Here is a 17,496-nt window from a genome sequence, read left to right on the forward strand (position 1 = left end):
TTATGTACCTTTTACTCAGGTTTTTTTTTATTTAAAAATCTTGCATATTTTGTTGTTATTTTTGAGACAGAATCTTGCTCTATAAGTCCTGGCTGGCCTGATTATCACTTTGTAGCCTGACAGTCTTGGGCCATTGCCTTTGTCTCCCAAGTTCTGGGATTACAGGTTTGCACCACTGCACTGGGCTTCCTGTATGTTCCAAACATGGCATTCTCAGCATATCCTTTCTTAGTTTCTCAGACTTTAGTTTTCTGTTATTTTCAGAGTGTGGTAATCTCACAGCTAGCTTCAAGTCTTCCTGCCAATTCTAGGCTTTGTAATTTAGTAATTTATATATCCTCGGTAAGTTGGCAGCTGCCATAAGGATTCACTAGATAGTGGTTCTCCAGTCTTGGCTGCTGGCAGACTCAGCTGGGGAAAGGTTTTATAAACAAAAATGTAAAGCAGAATCCTACTCCAGGATTGTGATTTTTGATTCACTTAGTGTGGGGTATGATTAATGTTTAAACAAAAGTTTTCCAGGTCCTTTAATGCACAGGTAGGTTTGGAAAATGATTGCTCCAGATCTGTGATACCACTTTCTCAGCCACTATTTTTCTTTTTCTTGTTGGAAATTTCCTTCCTTCTGACTGCCTGCACTGCTACTTTGTCTTCAAAGCCTTCCTTCATGCTTCTTGATTGATGAGGCTCTCACTACAGATACACTGTATCTAACCATAGCTCTCTGGGCCTGAAGTCACATGAGTCACTGCCTTATGCTTTGTGTCAGGACCTTTTGTTGTTGTTGCCTCCTTAAGGTGCTGGTGATTGAGACCCATGCTTTGGCACATGCTGTGCAAGTGTCTGCTGCTCTGTGTCCCCAACCCTGCCATGGCCGTCCATGTCTGCTTTTATAGCTTGAGTTTTTTGTGTAATTTTCATCACCTTAACAGTATTTTCAGTCTGAGTGATGGCAAATGTGTCATTATAATCCTCAATCCAGTGCTAGGTCTATGGGTACATGTAAGTATTTTTGACCTGAAATAAAGTGCTTAAGAATTTGAAGTATGTTATAAGAAGTATTGTATTGCTTTAGTGACAGGCTGGTGCTACCCATTTTAACAGCAGTAAATACATCAAAAACATTTTGATGCAACAAATTAGCTGAAATCTCAGCATATTTTTGATTTTCTTCTAAACTCCAGTTGTCTTCTAAACTCCAGCTTAATCTAGTTAAGCATCATTGTTTTCTCAAAACACATCTACTATTCAGATTACTAATTAAAATTTTAAGTTGGTTATTTATAGGGCATCTAAGAGGTATGTACTTAGTATATGTACTTGTTTAGAAAAATTCCCAAGCATCAGCGAGCCTCAGCACAAGGTTGAAAATGAAAATACATAGTGTCCAGGAAGGTAATGTGAATGTTTAGTTGCAAATGCATGGAAGTAATTTAGTCCAAGGAAAGATTGTGTATGCTGGGCATACACAGTGTATAACATATGCCCACTAGGTAGAAAATGAGACGTTCATGGTTGTGGTGTGAGAGTAGGACAAGGGCAGTCCGATTTTCTGTTGCTGAGGGTTAGAGTCATGATGTTGTTGAAACTGTATGGAGATGAAAGGTACTGTGGTGGGGTACCGCTTATATTCTTGTTTTCTTGTTATAACTAGAGCTTTAATGTGCAGTAAATATAGGCATATGCACATTTTATGTATTTAGTATGTTTAGTCATACCAGCCTTAAAAAAATGTGTGTGCATGTATCTTTGTTTGTGCATGTTTATGTGAGAATGGGGTGCCCATGTGCTGTGAGACCAATGTGGCAGCTAGAGGACATCCTCCAATGTCCTCCTTACCATGCACATTTTTTTTTGTGACAGGATCTCTTGTTGTTTACCAATGCCCATGCCTGCTGGCTTTCAAGTGTCTAGGAATTCTCTTCCCATGCCTCAATCTCCAACTCTGTGTAGGAGTGCTGAGATTACCGACATAGGCTACCGTGTGGGGTTTTCTATTGGCTCTGGGGATCCAAATGGAAATCCTCACCCTTACCAAGCGTTACCCACCAAGTAAATCATCTCCCCTCTCCTAGCTTCTACTTTTCTGTAAAATACAAACAGCATCTGTTCAAAAATTATTTAAGGGCAGACATGATGACATTTACCATTAATTTTTAAATTCCAGCATCCAGGAGACCAAGGCAGGTAAATTCCTGTGAGTTTGAGGCCAATCTGGTTGGTCTATATATTGAGTTCTAAACTAGCTAGGGTTAGATAGTGAGATCCTGTCTCAAACAAACAAAGAAACATCCACCCACCCATTGACCCAGAAAAGGTACAGAAAACAAGACAGTTGTTTAAAGCATAAAATTTATTATGAAGATACAGATGCTAATGAAAAATTGGTGGCTGGTAAATGGGGATAAATGATTTATTTTCATGGGCTAATATAACAAAGAGTGATGTATTTTGGGATTTTACTTTGTATGAAGTATGTATGTATGTGTGTATGTGTGTATGTGTGTATGTGTGTATGTGTGTATGTGTGTATGTGTGTATGTATGTATGTATGTATGTATGTATGTATGTATGTATGTGTGCATGTGTATATGCTTCTGTGTTTTGATGTCTGACATGATGTCATTGAGCTCAGCATCTCAGTCTTGGGAATGAATACAGTTCCATGCAGTTGCTGTGAGATGGGTACCAATGAGCTTCTTTGCCTGTGTTCTTCCTTTTGGTTTTGCAGGTTCAGTTGATGCTTTATACTTACCTGTCTACTGAATTTATCAGTACGGTCAATATATATAACACTATCCGGAGAGTTGGAACAGTGTTGCTCATCATGCACACACTGAAGTACTACTACTGGGCAGTGAATCCTCAGGATCGGAGTGGCATCACCCCCAAAGGACTAGGTATAGTCCTGCCATCCCAATGCTATGTTGTTTACGTGGTAAAATCAGCATATAAAAGAAAACAATACATCTTTTTCATTTTAATTTATGTGATTGAGTGTTTTGCCTGGACATATATCTGTGTATTGCATGTGTGGCTAGTGCCCTCAGAGGCCAGAAGAGGGTATCAGATACCTTGCAAGTGGAGTACAAGGTTGTGAGCTACTGTGTAGGTGCTGGGAATCAAACCTGGATCCCCTGATCAAGTGCTGTTAACCTCAGAACCATTTGTACAGCCCTTGGTTGAGCAAAATGTCTTAGTCTGTTATAAAGTGCTATTGCCAGCACTGTGTTGCTATTGCATGATCAGGCTAGTGCACACACTGCCTCTGAGACAGACACATTACTTGCTTACCGGTATTGGTGCTGGGATAGCTATAGTGAGAATCACTGAAAATGGTGCTTTGTGGAGATCGAGGCTTCTGTTCATAACAAAGATGGAACGAAATTCTCAAATTTCAGTAATTGTTTTCTTTCATATCATCTGGAAAGGGAATAGCACTCCAAGGGTAATATTTTATGAACTTGTGGAAAGTTCATGAAAAAGGTCAAAGTAAATCTTTTTAAGTTTTGTAAAACCTATATCAAACTGGCTTGTGTTGAGAGAAAGCTGATCAACTGATTCTGAGTGGTGGTCTCAGGTGCAACTGGTTCAGGTTTTCGAAGATGCTTACAGCGTCACATTTGTCTCCATGTGGACTAGCTTTTCTGTGTCAGATGTGTTCGGGAATTCCCTCCCTTTGTAGTGCCTAGCAGCCTCCTGACTGAGTCTTCCTAACTATGAAGAGCAGCTCCTGTATCAGGCATTTTCAAGTCCCTTTTGGTCTCTGTGTTGCTCCTTGGCTCAGGTTGATTGGTAGTTATTATGTTAATGGACCACACTTGGAGGTGCCTAACACAGTCTCAGATGAGGGTGCACCCTGTTCTTTGATAGCTTAGATGCCAGGAGCCAGAAAACCATGTCTTTTTAAAAAAGAATTATTTATTTTATGTATGTGAGTACACTGTCACTCTCTTTAAACACACCAGAAGAGGGGATCAGATCCCATTACAGATGGTTGTGAGCCACCATGTGGGTGCTGGGAATTGAACTCAGGACCTCTGGAAGAACAGTGTCCTTAACCACTGAGAAATCTCTCCTTCCCCCCAAAACCATGTGTTTTCATTATTGTCAAAGGCTTTGACTGTTCAGTGACTTATAAAGATAGGTCTAATACTTTTATGTTACTTTACCTTCAGAATGAACTCTTTATTTTCGAGAACAATGAATCAACAGCTGAAACAGCTGCAAAGATACAAATCATATCATGTGTTTAAGCCAACAAGCATATAGCATTTGCAAGTCTAGGCCAGAACTTTCTGATGGAGAGTTGATGGTGGTGTGGGACTTTCATGTACAAGTTGATGGCTAGTTTCATGTCCTGATCTTCATTTTGTAAGTAACTAGCAACTGCAGGAGTCTCACAGGTCAACTAAGGGAGCTGGACAAATTCTGTGGTTCTTGTCTGTTTAGCTTGCTATTTGTCTAGGAATTATCATGTGGAACACATTTCACACAATTTTCTTCCTATTTTAATTGATGTGTTCAAGGTCATGGTGGTCTTGTGCTTTGGTGGTCTGGGCACTAGCTGTAAATGGTGATTAGTGAGGGAAACTGTTGAATTTATGAGGCAAGCAGGTCTCCAACTTGAGGTCTTGGAACAATAGTTATTTGGTTTCAGAAGTTTTGTACTTTGGAATTAGATGCTTGAGACATGAAAATTGACTTAATGTGAGCCATGTGTGACCAAGGGATAGCGTAAGTACTGGAGATGTCAGAGGTAGTCAGCAGAATGTTTCTCTTGTTCATTAACAGTCCTGTGTGGTGAACATTCTTTTTGTAAGTGCTTAAAAGGGACAACAGTAGAAAAAGTTGTTTCATATGCAGTTCACATAATAACATTTTACTGCCCAAGTTTTTGTTTTTCTCTACTTTTTAGGTTTTCGGTAAATTTCTGTTATCTGATTAACAAGTACTTTCAGAACAAAATATAAATACTTTTATCAAATATAATTTTTACCACCATGTTTGTTTTTGAAATTCTTTCACCTTTTTAAAGTATGAACTTTTAAAAAGAGATTTTGCCGGCATTTATGATGTAATCATCCTCGCTCCCTATCAGCATCTCTTTGTCTCCACCCTTCTTCCTGGCTTCCTCCTGCTTTCCTGCCTTATGTATGCAGAAATCCAGAGCCCAGTCCTGTCGGCAGGAAATAGAGTTTATCTTGTGCTTTTGGAGAACTGCATATATGGTTTAATATGGGAGTGAATGTTGTCTTTTAACACACATAAAAAGGGAAGTCATTCTTTAGAAGACTCACACACACACACACACACACACACACACACATGAGTGTGTGTGTGCATGCGTATGTATGCTTGTGTGTTTAGAGATAGGGTCTCACTATGCACCTTTGGCTGCCCTAGAACTTAATCTGTAGACCATGCTGTCCTCAAATTCCAAGATCTTGCTTCAGTTTCTGAGTGCTGGGTTTAAAGGATTGAGTGTCTATACTTAGGTCCCTGTTTCATAAGGAAATAGGAAAGCTGTTGGAAATGAAAGCTTTGTATTTTAGTTAGCTTTGAGATCTTTGAAATGCTAATTGTGTATGTCTTTAAAGATGGACCAAGACCCAGTCAGAAAGAAATACTGTCTCTGCGAGCATTCTTACTGATGTTCATTAAGCAATTAGTGATGAAGGTAAGTTCGTTTCTTCTCCTACCCTATGTATGTCATAGCTGCTAATTTTACATAAAATTTGGTCTCTGTTTGCTTATTCTTTGCTAGTAAAATAATCAGAAACTTTGCTGATTTTTTTTTCATATTCTGTTTGTCATTCTTGTTACTCTTGGGTATATATAAATTTCTGCAGAATTGGAGTTCAGCAGTTTACGTACATGTTATATAAATTTCTATGAGAATTCAAGAGTATTCATCCTTTCATGTGACAAACATTTAGAGTCTCTGTTTAACACTAGGTTCAGTTCTTGCCTATGTGCTACAGTAACCAACAAAGCACCTAAGCAGGCTTTCTTTTTTCAGGATCCTTGTACCTGGCATTCAGTCTTGGAGAAGCAGAATTCTTGTATAAATAAATATGCTGCAGAGATTTACCAACTTTTAGATATTATCACTTTTTATGGTTTTTTGTTACAAGTAAAATAAAATTTAATATTTTTAAAAAGAACATTTTTAAAAAATTGGATAGATTTATATATTTACATTTCAAATGTTATCCACTTTCCTGATTCCCCCCCTCTTCCATCCACTAATTCCCGCCACAACATCCTGGCATTCCCATACACCCGAGAAACGAGTCTTCACAGGTAAAAGGGCCTCCCCTCCCATTGATGCCATCCTCTGCTACATATGCAGCTGGAGCCATGGGTCTCTCTATGTGTGCTCGTTGGTTGGTGGTTTAGTCCCTGGGAGCCTGTGGGGTCTGGTTGGTTGATAATGTTGTCTTTCCTATGAGGTTGCAAACCCCTTCAGCTCCTTCAGTCCCTTCTCTAACTCCTTCATTGGGGTCCCGTGCTCAGTCCGATGGTTAGCTGCAAACATTTTAATCTGTATCAGTGTGTTTCTGGCAGAGCCTCTCAGCAGGCATCCATATCAAGTTTCTGTCAGTATGCACTTCTTTGTATTAGCAATAGTGACTCGATTTGGTGACTGCATATGGGATGGATCCCAGGTGGGGCAGTCTTTGGAGCTTTTCTTTTAGTCTTTGCTTCACTCTTTGTCCCTGTATTTCCTCCCATGAGTATTCTGCTCCCCTTCTAAGAAGGACTGAAACATCCACATTTTAGTCTTCTTTCTTTTTGAGCTTCATATGGTCTGTGAATTTTATCTTGGGTATTCTGAGCTTTTTGGTTAATGTTCACTCATCAGTGTGTGCATATCGTGTGTGTGTGTGTGTGTTTTTGTGACTGGATCACTTCACTCAGGATGATAGATTCTACTTCCATTCATGTGTCTAAGAATTTCATGTAGTCATTGTTTTTAATAGCTGAGTAGTACTCCATTGTGTAAATGTACCACATTTTCTGTATCCATTCCTCTGTTGAAAGACATCTGGGTTCTTTCCAGCTTCTGGCTATTATAAATAAGATAAATAAGGCTGCTATGAACATGGTGGAGCATGTTTCCTTTTTATATGTTGGAACATCTTTTGGGTATATGCCCAGGAGTGGTAGATATAGTTCGATCCTCACGTAGTACTATGTCCAATTTTATGAGGAACCACAAGACTGATTTTCAGAGTGGTTGTACCAGCTTAAAAATCCCACCAACAATGGAGTGTTCCTCTTTCTCCACATCCTCGCCAGCATCTGCTGTCACCTGAGTTTTTGATCTTAGCCATTCTGACTGGTGTGAGGTGGAATCTCAGGGTTGTTTTAATTTGCTTTTTCCTGATGACTAAGGATGTTGACCATTACTCAAAAAGAACATTTGATTTTAGAAAATACCACTTTATATTTTTCATTAATTAATTTTATTTGTTAACTAAACAGCCCAATATCTTGCCCCCCACTTCTCTTGTTCCCCCTTTTTTACAGCTCCTCCTTCATACTCCCCCTCCTCTGGGCTATATAAGATTTTGTCTTAAAAGAGAAAAAGAAATAAAATATTGTGTCTGTACTTTAGATTTTTTTTTTTTGCAAGTATCCTTTTTACCTTTCCTTTCTTTTTTCTTTTCCTTTCCTTTTTCTCCTTTAAGACATAGTCTCATGTAACCCATTCTGGGCTTAAACTTGCCACGTAATTAAGGATGGTTTGAAATATTGATTCTCCTGCTTTCTCCTCCTAGGTTCTAGGATTACAGGCTTGTGCAGCATTTCCCCTCCATTTTATTTCTTATTCTTTAAGCTGTGGCACCTACTAGCTGTCACATTAGGTTTGGCAAGAGATCTGCTCTCTGATTTCTGTATAGTCTTCATACTGTATGTCTTTAGTGCTTCCTCAAAAATTTTATTTTAAATTTAGATTTTTGTGTTATTTTTAGATTTCTAGCAGCTGATGATCTTGACTAATTTTATGTATGGTTTCTGATCTCAAAAATGATTTTTATATGTAAGGCTAAGATACACATATTATGTTTCTGAAGGACTCCGGAGTAAAGGAAGATGAGCTGCAGGCCATTCTTAATTACCTGCTGACTATGCATGAGGTAATTCTTGAATGTCTGATGTGGGGATTTCGGGTTTTTTTTTTTTTTTTTTTTTTTTTAAGGTGCATTAAGGATGTTTTAAAAAGTAAAAACATTGAGGAAATACTTCCTAATTGTATTATTGTTGAGCAGAACAAATGTCTATTTAATGTTAAGAGTCCTCTGACTTGTGTGTGCTTATGAAGGCCAGAAGAGGGTATGAGATCCCTGGGTGTTGCTTGTGAGCTGACATTATGTCAGTTGCACATTCTGTAGAGAGCGCTGCAGCCATGTTGTGACACTGTATGATAGTGTGACACCGAAGCCATTTTATCGCTCTGATTAGAAAATCTCTGGCTATTTTATGGTATGTACTTTGAACTGTATATTTACAGTATCATTGTAAGTAAATATTTTACTTTTAATTAAAATATTTAAAGAGTACTTTTTTTAAAAACTGGTATATTGTAGGTTTGGATACTTGTTTATTTAAATAAAGTTGAAATTTTATATTGTTTCATAAATATTCAGTATTAAAAGAGTTGATTTTTCTTCTTTTTATTTTTAATTTCCTAAAATAATTCTAGGACGACAATCTAATGGATGTCTTACAGTTGCTTGTTGCATTAATGGCAGAGCATCCTAACTCAATGATTCCTGCTTTTGACCAAAGGAATGGATTGCGGTAAGAGTCAGCATTTGGAGAGTTCTGTTTAATACAAAGCATTACTTTGGAAATACTAGATTCTTAAATATGAGACATATTATTTGATTCTAGGTTTGTAGAAAAAAATTGAATATTTTAAAGTTATTAAAATTGAGATTATTTCATAATTTTTTGTGAATGAGTCTTAAGGTGTTATTTTTTATGAATATATTTTAAATTATCTTTACTCTTTTCTTACAGTCCAGTCGTTATCCCCCTCCCAGTGTGCTCTCTGATAGCTCCTCATTTCAGTCCTCCTCCCTTAGCTCCAAGAGAATGTCCCCCTCCACCCCCACCCCCAGGCTTCCCCACTCCCTGGGGCCTCAAGTCTCTGGAGGGTTACTTGCCTCTTCTCTCACTGAGGCCAGACCCACAAGTCCTCTGCTGTGTATCTGTTGGCTCAGATCAGCTAGTCTGTGCTGCCTGGTTTGTGGCTCAGTGTCTGAGAGATCTCGGGTCCAGTTTCAGGGAGACTGTTAATTTTCCTCTAGGGCCGCCCTCCTCCTCAGCTTCTTCCAGCCTTTTCCTAATTCAATTACAGGGCTCAGCATCTTCTGTCCATTGGTTGGGTGTAAATATCTGCATCTGAGTCTTTCAGCTGCCTGTTGAACCTCTCAGAGGGCAGCCATGCTAGGCTCCTGTCTGTAAGCACACCACAGCACCAGTAATAGTGTCAGGCCTTGCAGCCTCCCCTTGAGCTGGATCCCAAGTTGGGCTGGGCACTGGTCCTCCTTTTCCTTCTTCTCCATTTTTGTCCTTGCAGTTCTTTTAGAGAGGAACAATTCTGGGTCAGAGTTTTTGGGTGTGGGATGGCAATCCCATCCCTCTATTTGATGCCCTTTCTTCTGGAGGTGGGTTCTACAAGTTCCCTCTCCCCACTGTTGGACATTTTATGTAAAGTCCCTCCATTTGAATTCTAAAATCTCTCACCTTCCAGGTCTCTGGTACTTTCTAGAGGGTCCCCTCACCTCCTACTTCTGAGACTTGCCTGCTCCCATTCATTCTGCTGGCTCTCGGAGCTTCACTCCCATATCCCCACCTCCATCCAATACCTGTCATGTCCCCCTTTCTCCTTACTGTCCTCTCTCTCACCCAAATATGAATATATTATTAAATACAGCAGTTTACCTAAGAAATGCTATCTTAAAAAAATTCTTTAGACAGGGTACATTAGACCTTATGTAGCTCAAACTTCATGGTGAACCTCTGCCTCAGCTTCCTGTGTACTGGGGTTGCAGGCATATGCCACCATGCCTAATAATCAATTAATTTTGCAAACCAAAACATATTATTTATATGTCTTCAGATGATCACACATATTACTGGTCCACTCATTTGTTTTTCATAGTGATAATTATTCATAGGTTTAAATATATGCTACCTTTAAACAGTGTTTTTAAGCCAGGCTTATACCGAAGATTAGCATACATGTATGTGCCTTGAGACGTACTTGGATTTTTTTGGAATTTTTAGTTAATTCTGATTTGCTTTCATTAGAAGGATCTAGAGACTGAAATAAATGAATGTTAAATGTCAGAAATGTGTAGTAAATTTACTTTTATGTTATTTGAAATATGTTTGTGATGACATTAACCTTGAAAATTATACTTAGACTAGTTTGTTCTTAATTTTTATTTCATCAGTGTTATCTATAAACTTCTGGCATCGAAAAGTGAAGGAATCCGAGTACAGGCACTTAAGGCACTGGGCTACTTTTTAAAACATCTGGCCCCAAAGTGAGTATGCATGAAATCTAAAATCACCTGTCCTATTTATTTAAAGCTTTGGAATCTTGTTTCTGTTCTGTCGTTCCTTTAGTTACTTTGTTGTTGTTGTGGTGCTGATTACTTAGTTTTTTATCATATTTCTTCTTATTAGTTTAATGCCATTTTTGCATGTTTTAAAGATTAAACTGGACAAGATAATTTAAATTCTGATATGAAAATTATTTCTTAAAATTTAAATTATTTATGGTTTAGGTTTTTATGAGAATTAGTCTAAGTGCATTGACGGCTTAATTTTGGTGAACGGAGTCATCCTGTGTAGTATTTGTATCATTGATATGTGACCCAAATGTGACAACCATCTTACTCTGTCTGTTGCTGCTTCACATTTTACTACAGAACTTTAGATTTTGGAGGTGGACCAAACTGGTTGTGGTAAACTGCAGTCTTTCAGATCCCAGGTGCCGCCTGCATGTGAAGTTTTTATATCCCAGACATGTTATTATTCGCATTCCCGTGACTGTTTTCATTGTAGAAAGGCACTGGTGAGATGTGGCAGAAACCATATATAAGAAACGAGATCTTAAGTACTTACTATATAGAAAAAGTTTGCTGACCCCAGGGTAGAATTAAAGTATATGATCCCAACTTTTAAAGTTTATGCCTGGAATGTTAATTTTAATGCACGTATCTCTATAGTGTTCAGTTTCTTAAATTGTGTATGTTCCTTTTTGTTCCCACCGATTGTGATTCTGAGGCATATGTGTGCCTTAGGTGACTGTCCCTAGAAGTACATAGCCTAGTGCAGGAAGACAGCAGCAGCTGATGGGCTCTGAGGAATTTAGTTCAGGCTTCCCTCTGCTGTGCCAGCACATCTCTGCATCTTCAGCTTCAGCTTTGCTTATATTGTGGTTAGCTTTGAAAGTTCTGGGTTGAAAAGTGTTGTGATAGTAATTCAGTTGGAATTTACAAACACACAGACCCCCCACCACCACCACATCAAACCCCAGTGTGTTCCCCTTATTTAGTTGTAAACCCCCAAACTCTGTATTTTGTGATTTCTTTCATGTTATTTTAGGAGAAAAGCTGAAGTCATGCTTGGGCATGGATTGTTCTCGCTACTAGCTGAGAGACTCATGCTTCAGACAAATCTAATCACAATGACCATGTACAACGTTCTGTTTGAGGTAAGAATGTAGTTAGAAAATTACTCATTAATTTATTATTAAGGTGCCTGTATTACGGTCAGTATTTATATTGTTTTATAATGTACCACTTTTAAATTATTTACATAAAGGTAATATGGGTTCGTTTTAGAAGTTTATTAATTATGAATCACCAAGTAATCTTGTTATCTTTATTTTGTGTTCATTCCGTTGTGTTGAGTTTGATATTCATTTGATAATGAAGTAAAAATATTATGGTATTGAAGGCATTTATGTTTTTGGACAACTTAGCATTGAAAGAAGAGGGTTACATTATAAGCTTTATTTTTGAGGTGGCATCTCATTGTGAAGCTCAGACTCTAGCTCTGTCATCAAGACTGGCTGTCAGGTCTTGGCAGCCCTCTTGCCTCAGTGTCCCTGGAGCTGGGATTGTAAAATGAGCCCCATGCCTAGCTGCACACGCTGAGTTCTACTGTGTGCTTCGACCTCCTTAATGGTGGCTCCCCAGCTCTTGTGCCAACGCAGCCTGTCGTCTGCTTTCCTTGCAGATTCTCATCGAGCACATCTGTACTCAGGTGGTGCACACGCAGCATCCAGATCCCGATTCGACCGTGAAAATACAGAACCCGCGTATGTATCTTACAGACTTTCCAGTTACCCTTTTCTACTTCACAAACACATGCAGTCTCTAAGAAAAACCAGAAGTTAATATTGAAGCAAGTGAATCTTTTCTCAAGGAATGTATCATAATTTTATTCATGTCTTTATTGAATGTTTCACCAGTTGGTGTTACTTGGCTTATATAAACGGTTTAAATTTTATTTATATGTCCTTGGATTAGGTTTTTTTTTTTGGGTTAATTTTTAATTATGTTATTTAGTGAAGTTAGGCTGAATTACATAAACAGTGGTGGACAGTTATTTTATTTTAAATTACTGCAGTATAAGAATGGCAAGTTTGATATGGGACCCAGTCTTTTTTAACTTAGACACTTACATACTGAACATGTTCATTTCTCATTTTATCTTTAAGATTATGTTATCAGAGTAACTAAAGGACTCTCAGGTACTTTTTGTATGAGGAAGAGTTTTAAATTTCAGCTGCCTGCTGTGCTTCTTCTGTGTGTAGTGTGCCACACCAGCATTAAAAAAAAAAAGCTTTTTATTTTTTATTATTTTAGTTTTTGAGACAGGGCTATCTGTGTAGCCCAGGCTGTTGTGGAACTAGCTCTGTAGACCAGGCTGTCCTTCAGAGATCTAACTTCTTGGTCTCCTGAGTGCTGGGATTAAAGGCATGCACCATCACACCTAGCCATCCTGTCACTTTTAAAAGCAGGAAACTTTGGAGTTCAGTTTTTTCTGCTTCCAAGACATACAGTGTCGTTCACTGTTCAGAGTAAAAAAGGAAAAATTTAAATGTAAGAATTTTAGAGTATTTTATTAACTTAGAACATGCTGCTCTAACATAGCAGCTAAGACTGGATAATTCAAAAGAATAGAATTTTTCTTTCTTCAATTTGTTTTTGGTTAGTAGTCCAAGCCGAAGGTTCCTCTGTTTGGTCTGGTGAGGGCTACTCTGCCCACTGAGGAAGACAGAGCAAGAAGCTGAAAGCTGCCCCGGAACCCTACGACAATGGCCTTCCTCCCATTAACTGGAGAGACCTCAAGGCTTGATTACTTTTAACCGTCTCACCTCGAAACCGTGTCACGTGGGTAGCGCCTGCATTTTGGAGAGGACCCACTCAACTTCTTTTAATGCCCAACCACTGGCTCAGGGAAGGCAGGCAGGACAGCTGGATTCAGCTCACCCGACTCTCTGTGAAGACAATAAATACATAGTGTCTACATCCACCATGGAGATCCTTCCGCACGACTGAATGCGTTTCTACTTTTTGACAGTATTAATTTTATTATGTAAAGGGAAAGCTGTTTATATACAATAAATTTTATTTCAGAGTGAGAATTTACTTTTCTTCCTAAGATTTCGAATATGGTGGGAATTTTTGTTTTTTAAGTTCAACTTGACTCCTTGGCGGAGACTAAACATTTTCTTCATTTATGACTTGAATATATTGTTTGGACTGTGCAAACTATAGCTGGCTGTGGTGTAGCTCAGTGGTAGAGTGCTTACTTCACCAAGTCAGGGTCATTTGTTGGAGAGGAGAGACAACCAACATGACATTAATCATTGTCTTGTTTATAAGTCCTTCATAACAATGTTGGTTCCTTTCTATAAATTTAAAAATTATTTAAAATAAATTTTAAGTTAGCACGTTTTCCCAAGTTTTGCAAAAATGTTTTTAGTAGACATTTATAAGGAAAGCTCAAGAAATTGTTATATTTATCTACCTTCATGAATTTTTTGTTGTGTTTGGTTTTTACTTATTTATGAACTGTCTTACAGAGATACTAAAAGTAATTGCGACCCTACTTCGAAATTCTCCCCAGTGCCCGGAGAGCATGGAGGTTCGCCGAGCATTTCTTTCAGACATGATTAAACTTTTTAATAACAGCAGAGAAAACAGGAGGTAAGTTGGAGCAGAAAGCACTTATTTACAATATTCATGTTGACTTTTGGATGGTTCCAGCTTGTCTTAAAAAACTCCTTTTTATAAGTGTAATTTGGATACTGTCTCTGTGCCCTCTGGTTAGTATGGCTAAGAGTTTTATCTATCTTGCTGATTTTCTCAAAGAACCAGCTCCTAGTTTTTTTTGATTCTTTGTATAGTTCTTTTGTTTGTCTGTTTGTTTTTACTTGGTTAATTTCAGCCCTGAGTTTGATTATTTGCTGTATATGTGTTGGGGACCTCATATCAGCTGGTGTATGCTGCCTGGCTGGTGATCCAGTGTCTGAGAGATGTCAGGGGTCTAGGTTAATTGAGACTGCTGGTCCTCTTACAGGGTCATCCTCATCATCAGCTTCCTCCAGCTTTTCTCTAATTCAGCCACAGGGGGTCAGCAGCTTCTGTTGATTGGTTGCATACAAATATCTGCACGTGTCTTTCAGCTCCTTGTTGGGTCTTACAGAGGGCAGTCATGATAGGTCACTTTTTGTGAACAATCCATAGCTGCAGTAATGGTGTCAGGCCTTGGGTCCTCCTCTTGAGCTGGATCCCCTTTTGGGCCTGTTACTGGACCCTTTTTTCCCCCTCAGACTTGTTTTCATTTCCATCCTTGCAGTTCTTTCAAACAGGAATAATCATGGGCCAGAGTTTTGACTGTGGGATAGTAACTTCATCCCTCACTTGATGCCGTGTCTTTCTGTTGGAGGTGGGTTCTACAATTTTACTTTTTTCACTGTAGGGCATTTCATCTAGGGTCCTCCCTTTGAGTCCTGAGGGTCTCTCACCTCACAGGTCTGGTGCATTCTGGATGGTCCTCCTGAGGTTTCCTGTATTCTTTCTGCTGGACTTCAGGGCTTTAGTCCTTTTCTCCCACCCAGTACCAGATCATGTTCTCTCTCTGTCCCCCTTCCTCCCCTTTCCCTCCCAGTATTCTCCCTCCCTTCCCACTTGTGGTTGCTTTCTTCTCCCTCCCAAGTAGGACTGAGCATCCTCACTTGGGCCTTTCAGCTTGCTGACCTTTTAGAGTTCTGTGGCCTGTATCTTAAGCACTCTGTACTTTTTTGGGGGAGGTGGTGGTGGTCATATCCACATATTAGTATATATTATAAATGTTCTTTTGGGTCTGAGTTACCTCACTCAGGGTGATATTTTCTAGCTCCATCCATTTGCCTACAAACCTCAGGATGTCCTCGTTTTTAATGACTTAGTAGTATTTTATTGTGTAAATGAAACATATTTTCTAGATCAAGTCTTCTGAAAAGGCAGCACTTTTTAAAAACAACTTTATTTTACAAAACAAAGATAAATGTACAGATTTTAAGCATTTTTTGCATAAAATTATACAATACATTTTTGTCAGTACTTTTTTCAGACTTTAAAATAATTTTTTACATAAAACTATATGAATATATTTTTTTAGTCAGTACTTGATTTTTTTAAAGGTTTGATAGCATGCATTGAAATCTTAATAGTTACAATGAGCATAAAGTACATGTAAAACAAAATGTAACATGGAAATAGTCAAAGTTTTCTTGTTGTGTAAAGATTTTATTGTTTTGTTTTGTTTTCTTTATTTCTTGGACTTCATACAGTCTGTGAGTTGTTTCTGGGGCAGTGCAAGCCTCTGGGGTTAGCATCCCACTATCAGTGACTGCATATTATGTCTGTTCTTTTGTGACTGGGTTATCTCACTCAGGATGATATTCTCTAGATGCAGCCATTTTCTTAAGAATTTGGTCAAGTCATTGTTTCTGGTGGCTGAGTAGTATTCCATTGTGTATATGTACCACAATTTTTGTATCCATTCATCTTCTGAAGGACATCTGGGTTCTTTCCAGCTTCTGGCTATTATAAATAGAGCTGCTATGAACATTGTGGTGCATATATCTTTGTTGTGTACTAAGGTGTCTCTGGGGTATATGCCCAAAAGAGGAATAGCTGGGTCTTCAGGTAGTATTATGTCCAATTTTCTGAGGTATTGCCAGACTGATTTCCAGAGTGGTTGTATTAGTTTGCAACCCCACCAACAGTGGAGAAGTGTTCCTCTTTCTCCGCAACCTCGCCAGCATCTGTTGTCATCTGAGTTTTGGATCTTGGCCAATCTGACTGGTGTGAGGTGGAATCTCAGGGTTGTTTTGATTTGCATTTCCCTGATGGCTAAGGATGTCGAGCACTTCCTCAGATATTTCTCAGCCATTCGATATTCCTCAACTGAGAACGTTTTGTTTAGTTCTGTACCCCATTTTTTAATAGGGTTATTTGATTCTCTGGTGTCTAGCTTTTTGAGTTCTTTGTATACCTTAGATATTAGGCCTCTATCTGATGTGGTGTTGCTAAAGATCTTTTTCCATTCTGTTGGCTGGCGTTTTGTTTTCTTGACAATGTCCTTAGCCTTACAGAAACTCTGCAATCTCATTAAGTCCCATTTGTTAATCTTTGACCTTAGAGCTTGAGCCATTGGTGTTTTGTTCAGAAAATATTCTCCTGTGCCTATGTGTTCTAAGGTTTTCCCTACTTTCTCATGTAATAGTTTCAGTGTATCTGGTTTAATGTGGAGATCTTTGATCCACTTACACTTGAGCTTTGTACAAGGAGATAAGAAAGGGTCTATTTTCATTCTTTTGCATGCTGAGTGCCAGTTGGACCAGCACCATTTGTTGAATAGGCTGTCCTTTTTCCATTGAATGTTTACGGCTTCTTTGTCAAAAATCAGGTGACCATATACGTGAGGGCTCAGTTCTGGATCTTCTATTCTATTCCATTGATCCACATGAAAAGGCAGCATTTTCAACAAATGATGTTGGTTTAACTAGTAGTCACCATGTAGAGGAATGTAAATCAATCTATTCTTATCTTGTACAAAGCTCAAGTCCAAGGGGATCAAGGACCTCCACATAAAACTGGGTACACTGAAACTAATGGAAGAGAAAGTGGGGAAGAGTTTTAAATATGGGTATAGAGGAAAAATTCCTGAATAGAACACGAGTGGGTTATGCTCTAAGATCAACAGACAAATGGGTCCTCATGAAGTTGCAATGCTTCTGCAAGGCAAAGTACACTGTCAATAGGACAAAACGGCAGCCAACAGATTGGGAAAAGATTGTTACCAATCCTACATCTGATAGAGGGCTAATATCAAATATATATAAAAAACTCAAGAAGTTAGACTCCAGAGAATCATATAGTCCTATTAAATATGGGGTTCAGAGCT

The 17,496-nt window shown here is 38.6% G+C and overlaps 1 protein-coding gene across 2 annotated transcripts in view; it reads left to right on the plus strand.

The window, feature by feature from the left end:
* The window catches only part of LRBA (LPS responsive beige-like anchor protein), a 533,667-nt gene that overhangs the window by 82,360 nt on the left and 433,811 nt on the right, over positions 1-17,496 (plus strand). For both annotated transcript variants that reach the window (XM_080915741.1, XM_080915742.1), the window contains exons 14-21: positions 2,732-2,900; positions 5,601-5,680; positions 8,085-8,147; positions 8,714-8,811; positions 10,476-10,568; positions 11,635-11,743; positions 12,271-12,352; positions 14,126-14,249. In XM_080915741.1, coding sequence (XP_080771867.1) covers positions 2,732-2,900; positions 5,601-5,680; positions 8,085-8,147; positions 8,714-8,811; positions 10,476-10,568; positions 11,635-11,743; positions 12,271-12,352; positions 14,126-14,249 — 818 coding nt within the window. The remainder of the gene's footprint in view (positions 1-2,731; positions 2,901-5,600; positions 5,681-8,084; positions 8,148-8,713; positions 8,812-10,475; positions 10,569-11,634; positions 11,744-12,270; positions 12,353-14,125; positions 14,250-17,496) is intronic.

This window comes from Micromys minutus (genome assembly GCF_963924665.1).
Source record: "Micromys minutus genome assembly, chromosome: 4".
In the NCBI taxonomy this organism is placed as follows: Eukaryota; Metazoa; Chordata; class Mammalia; order Rodentia; family Muridae; genus Micromys; species Micromys minutus.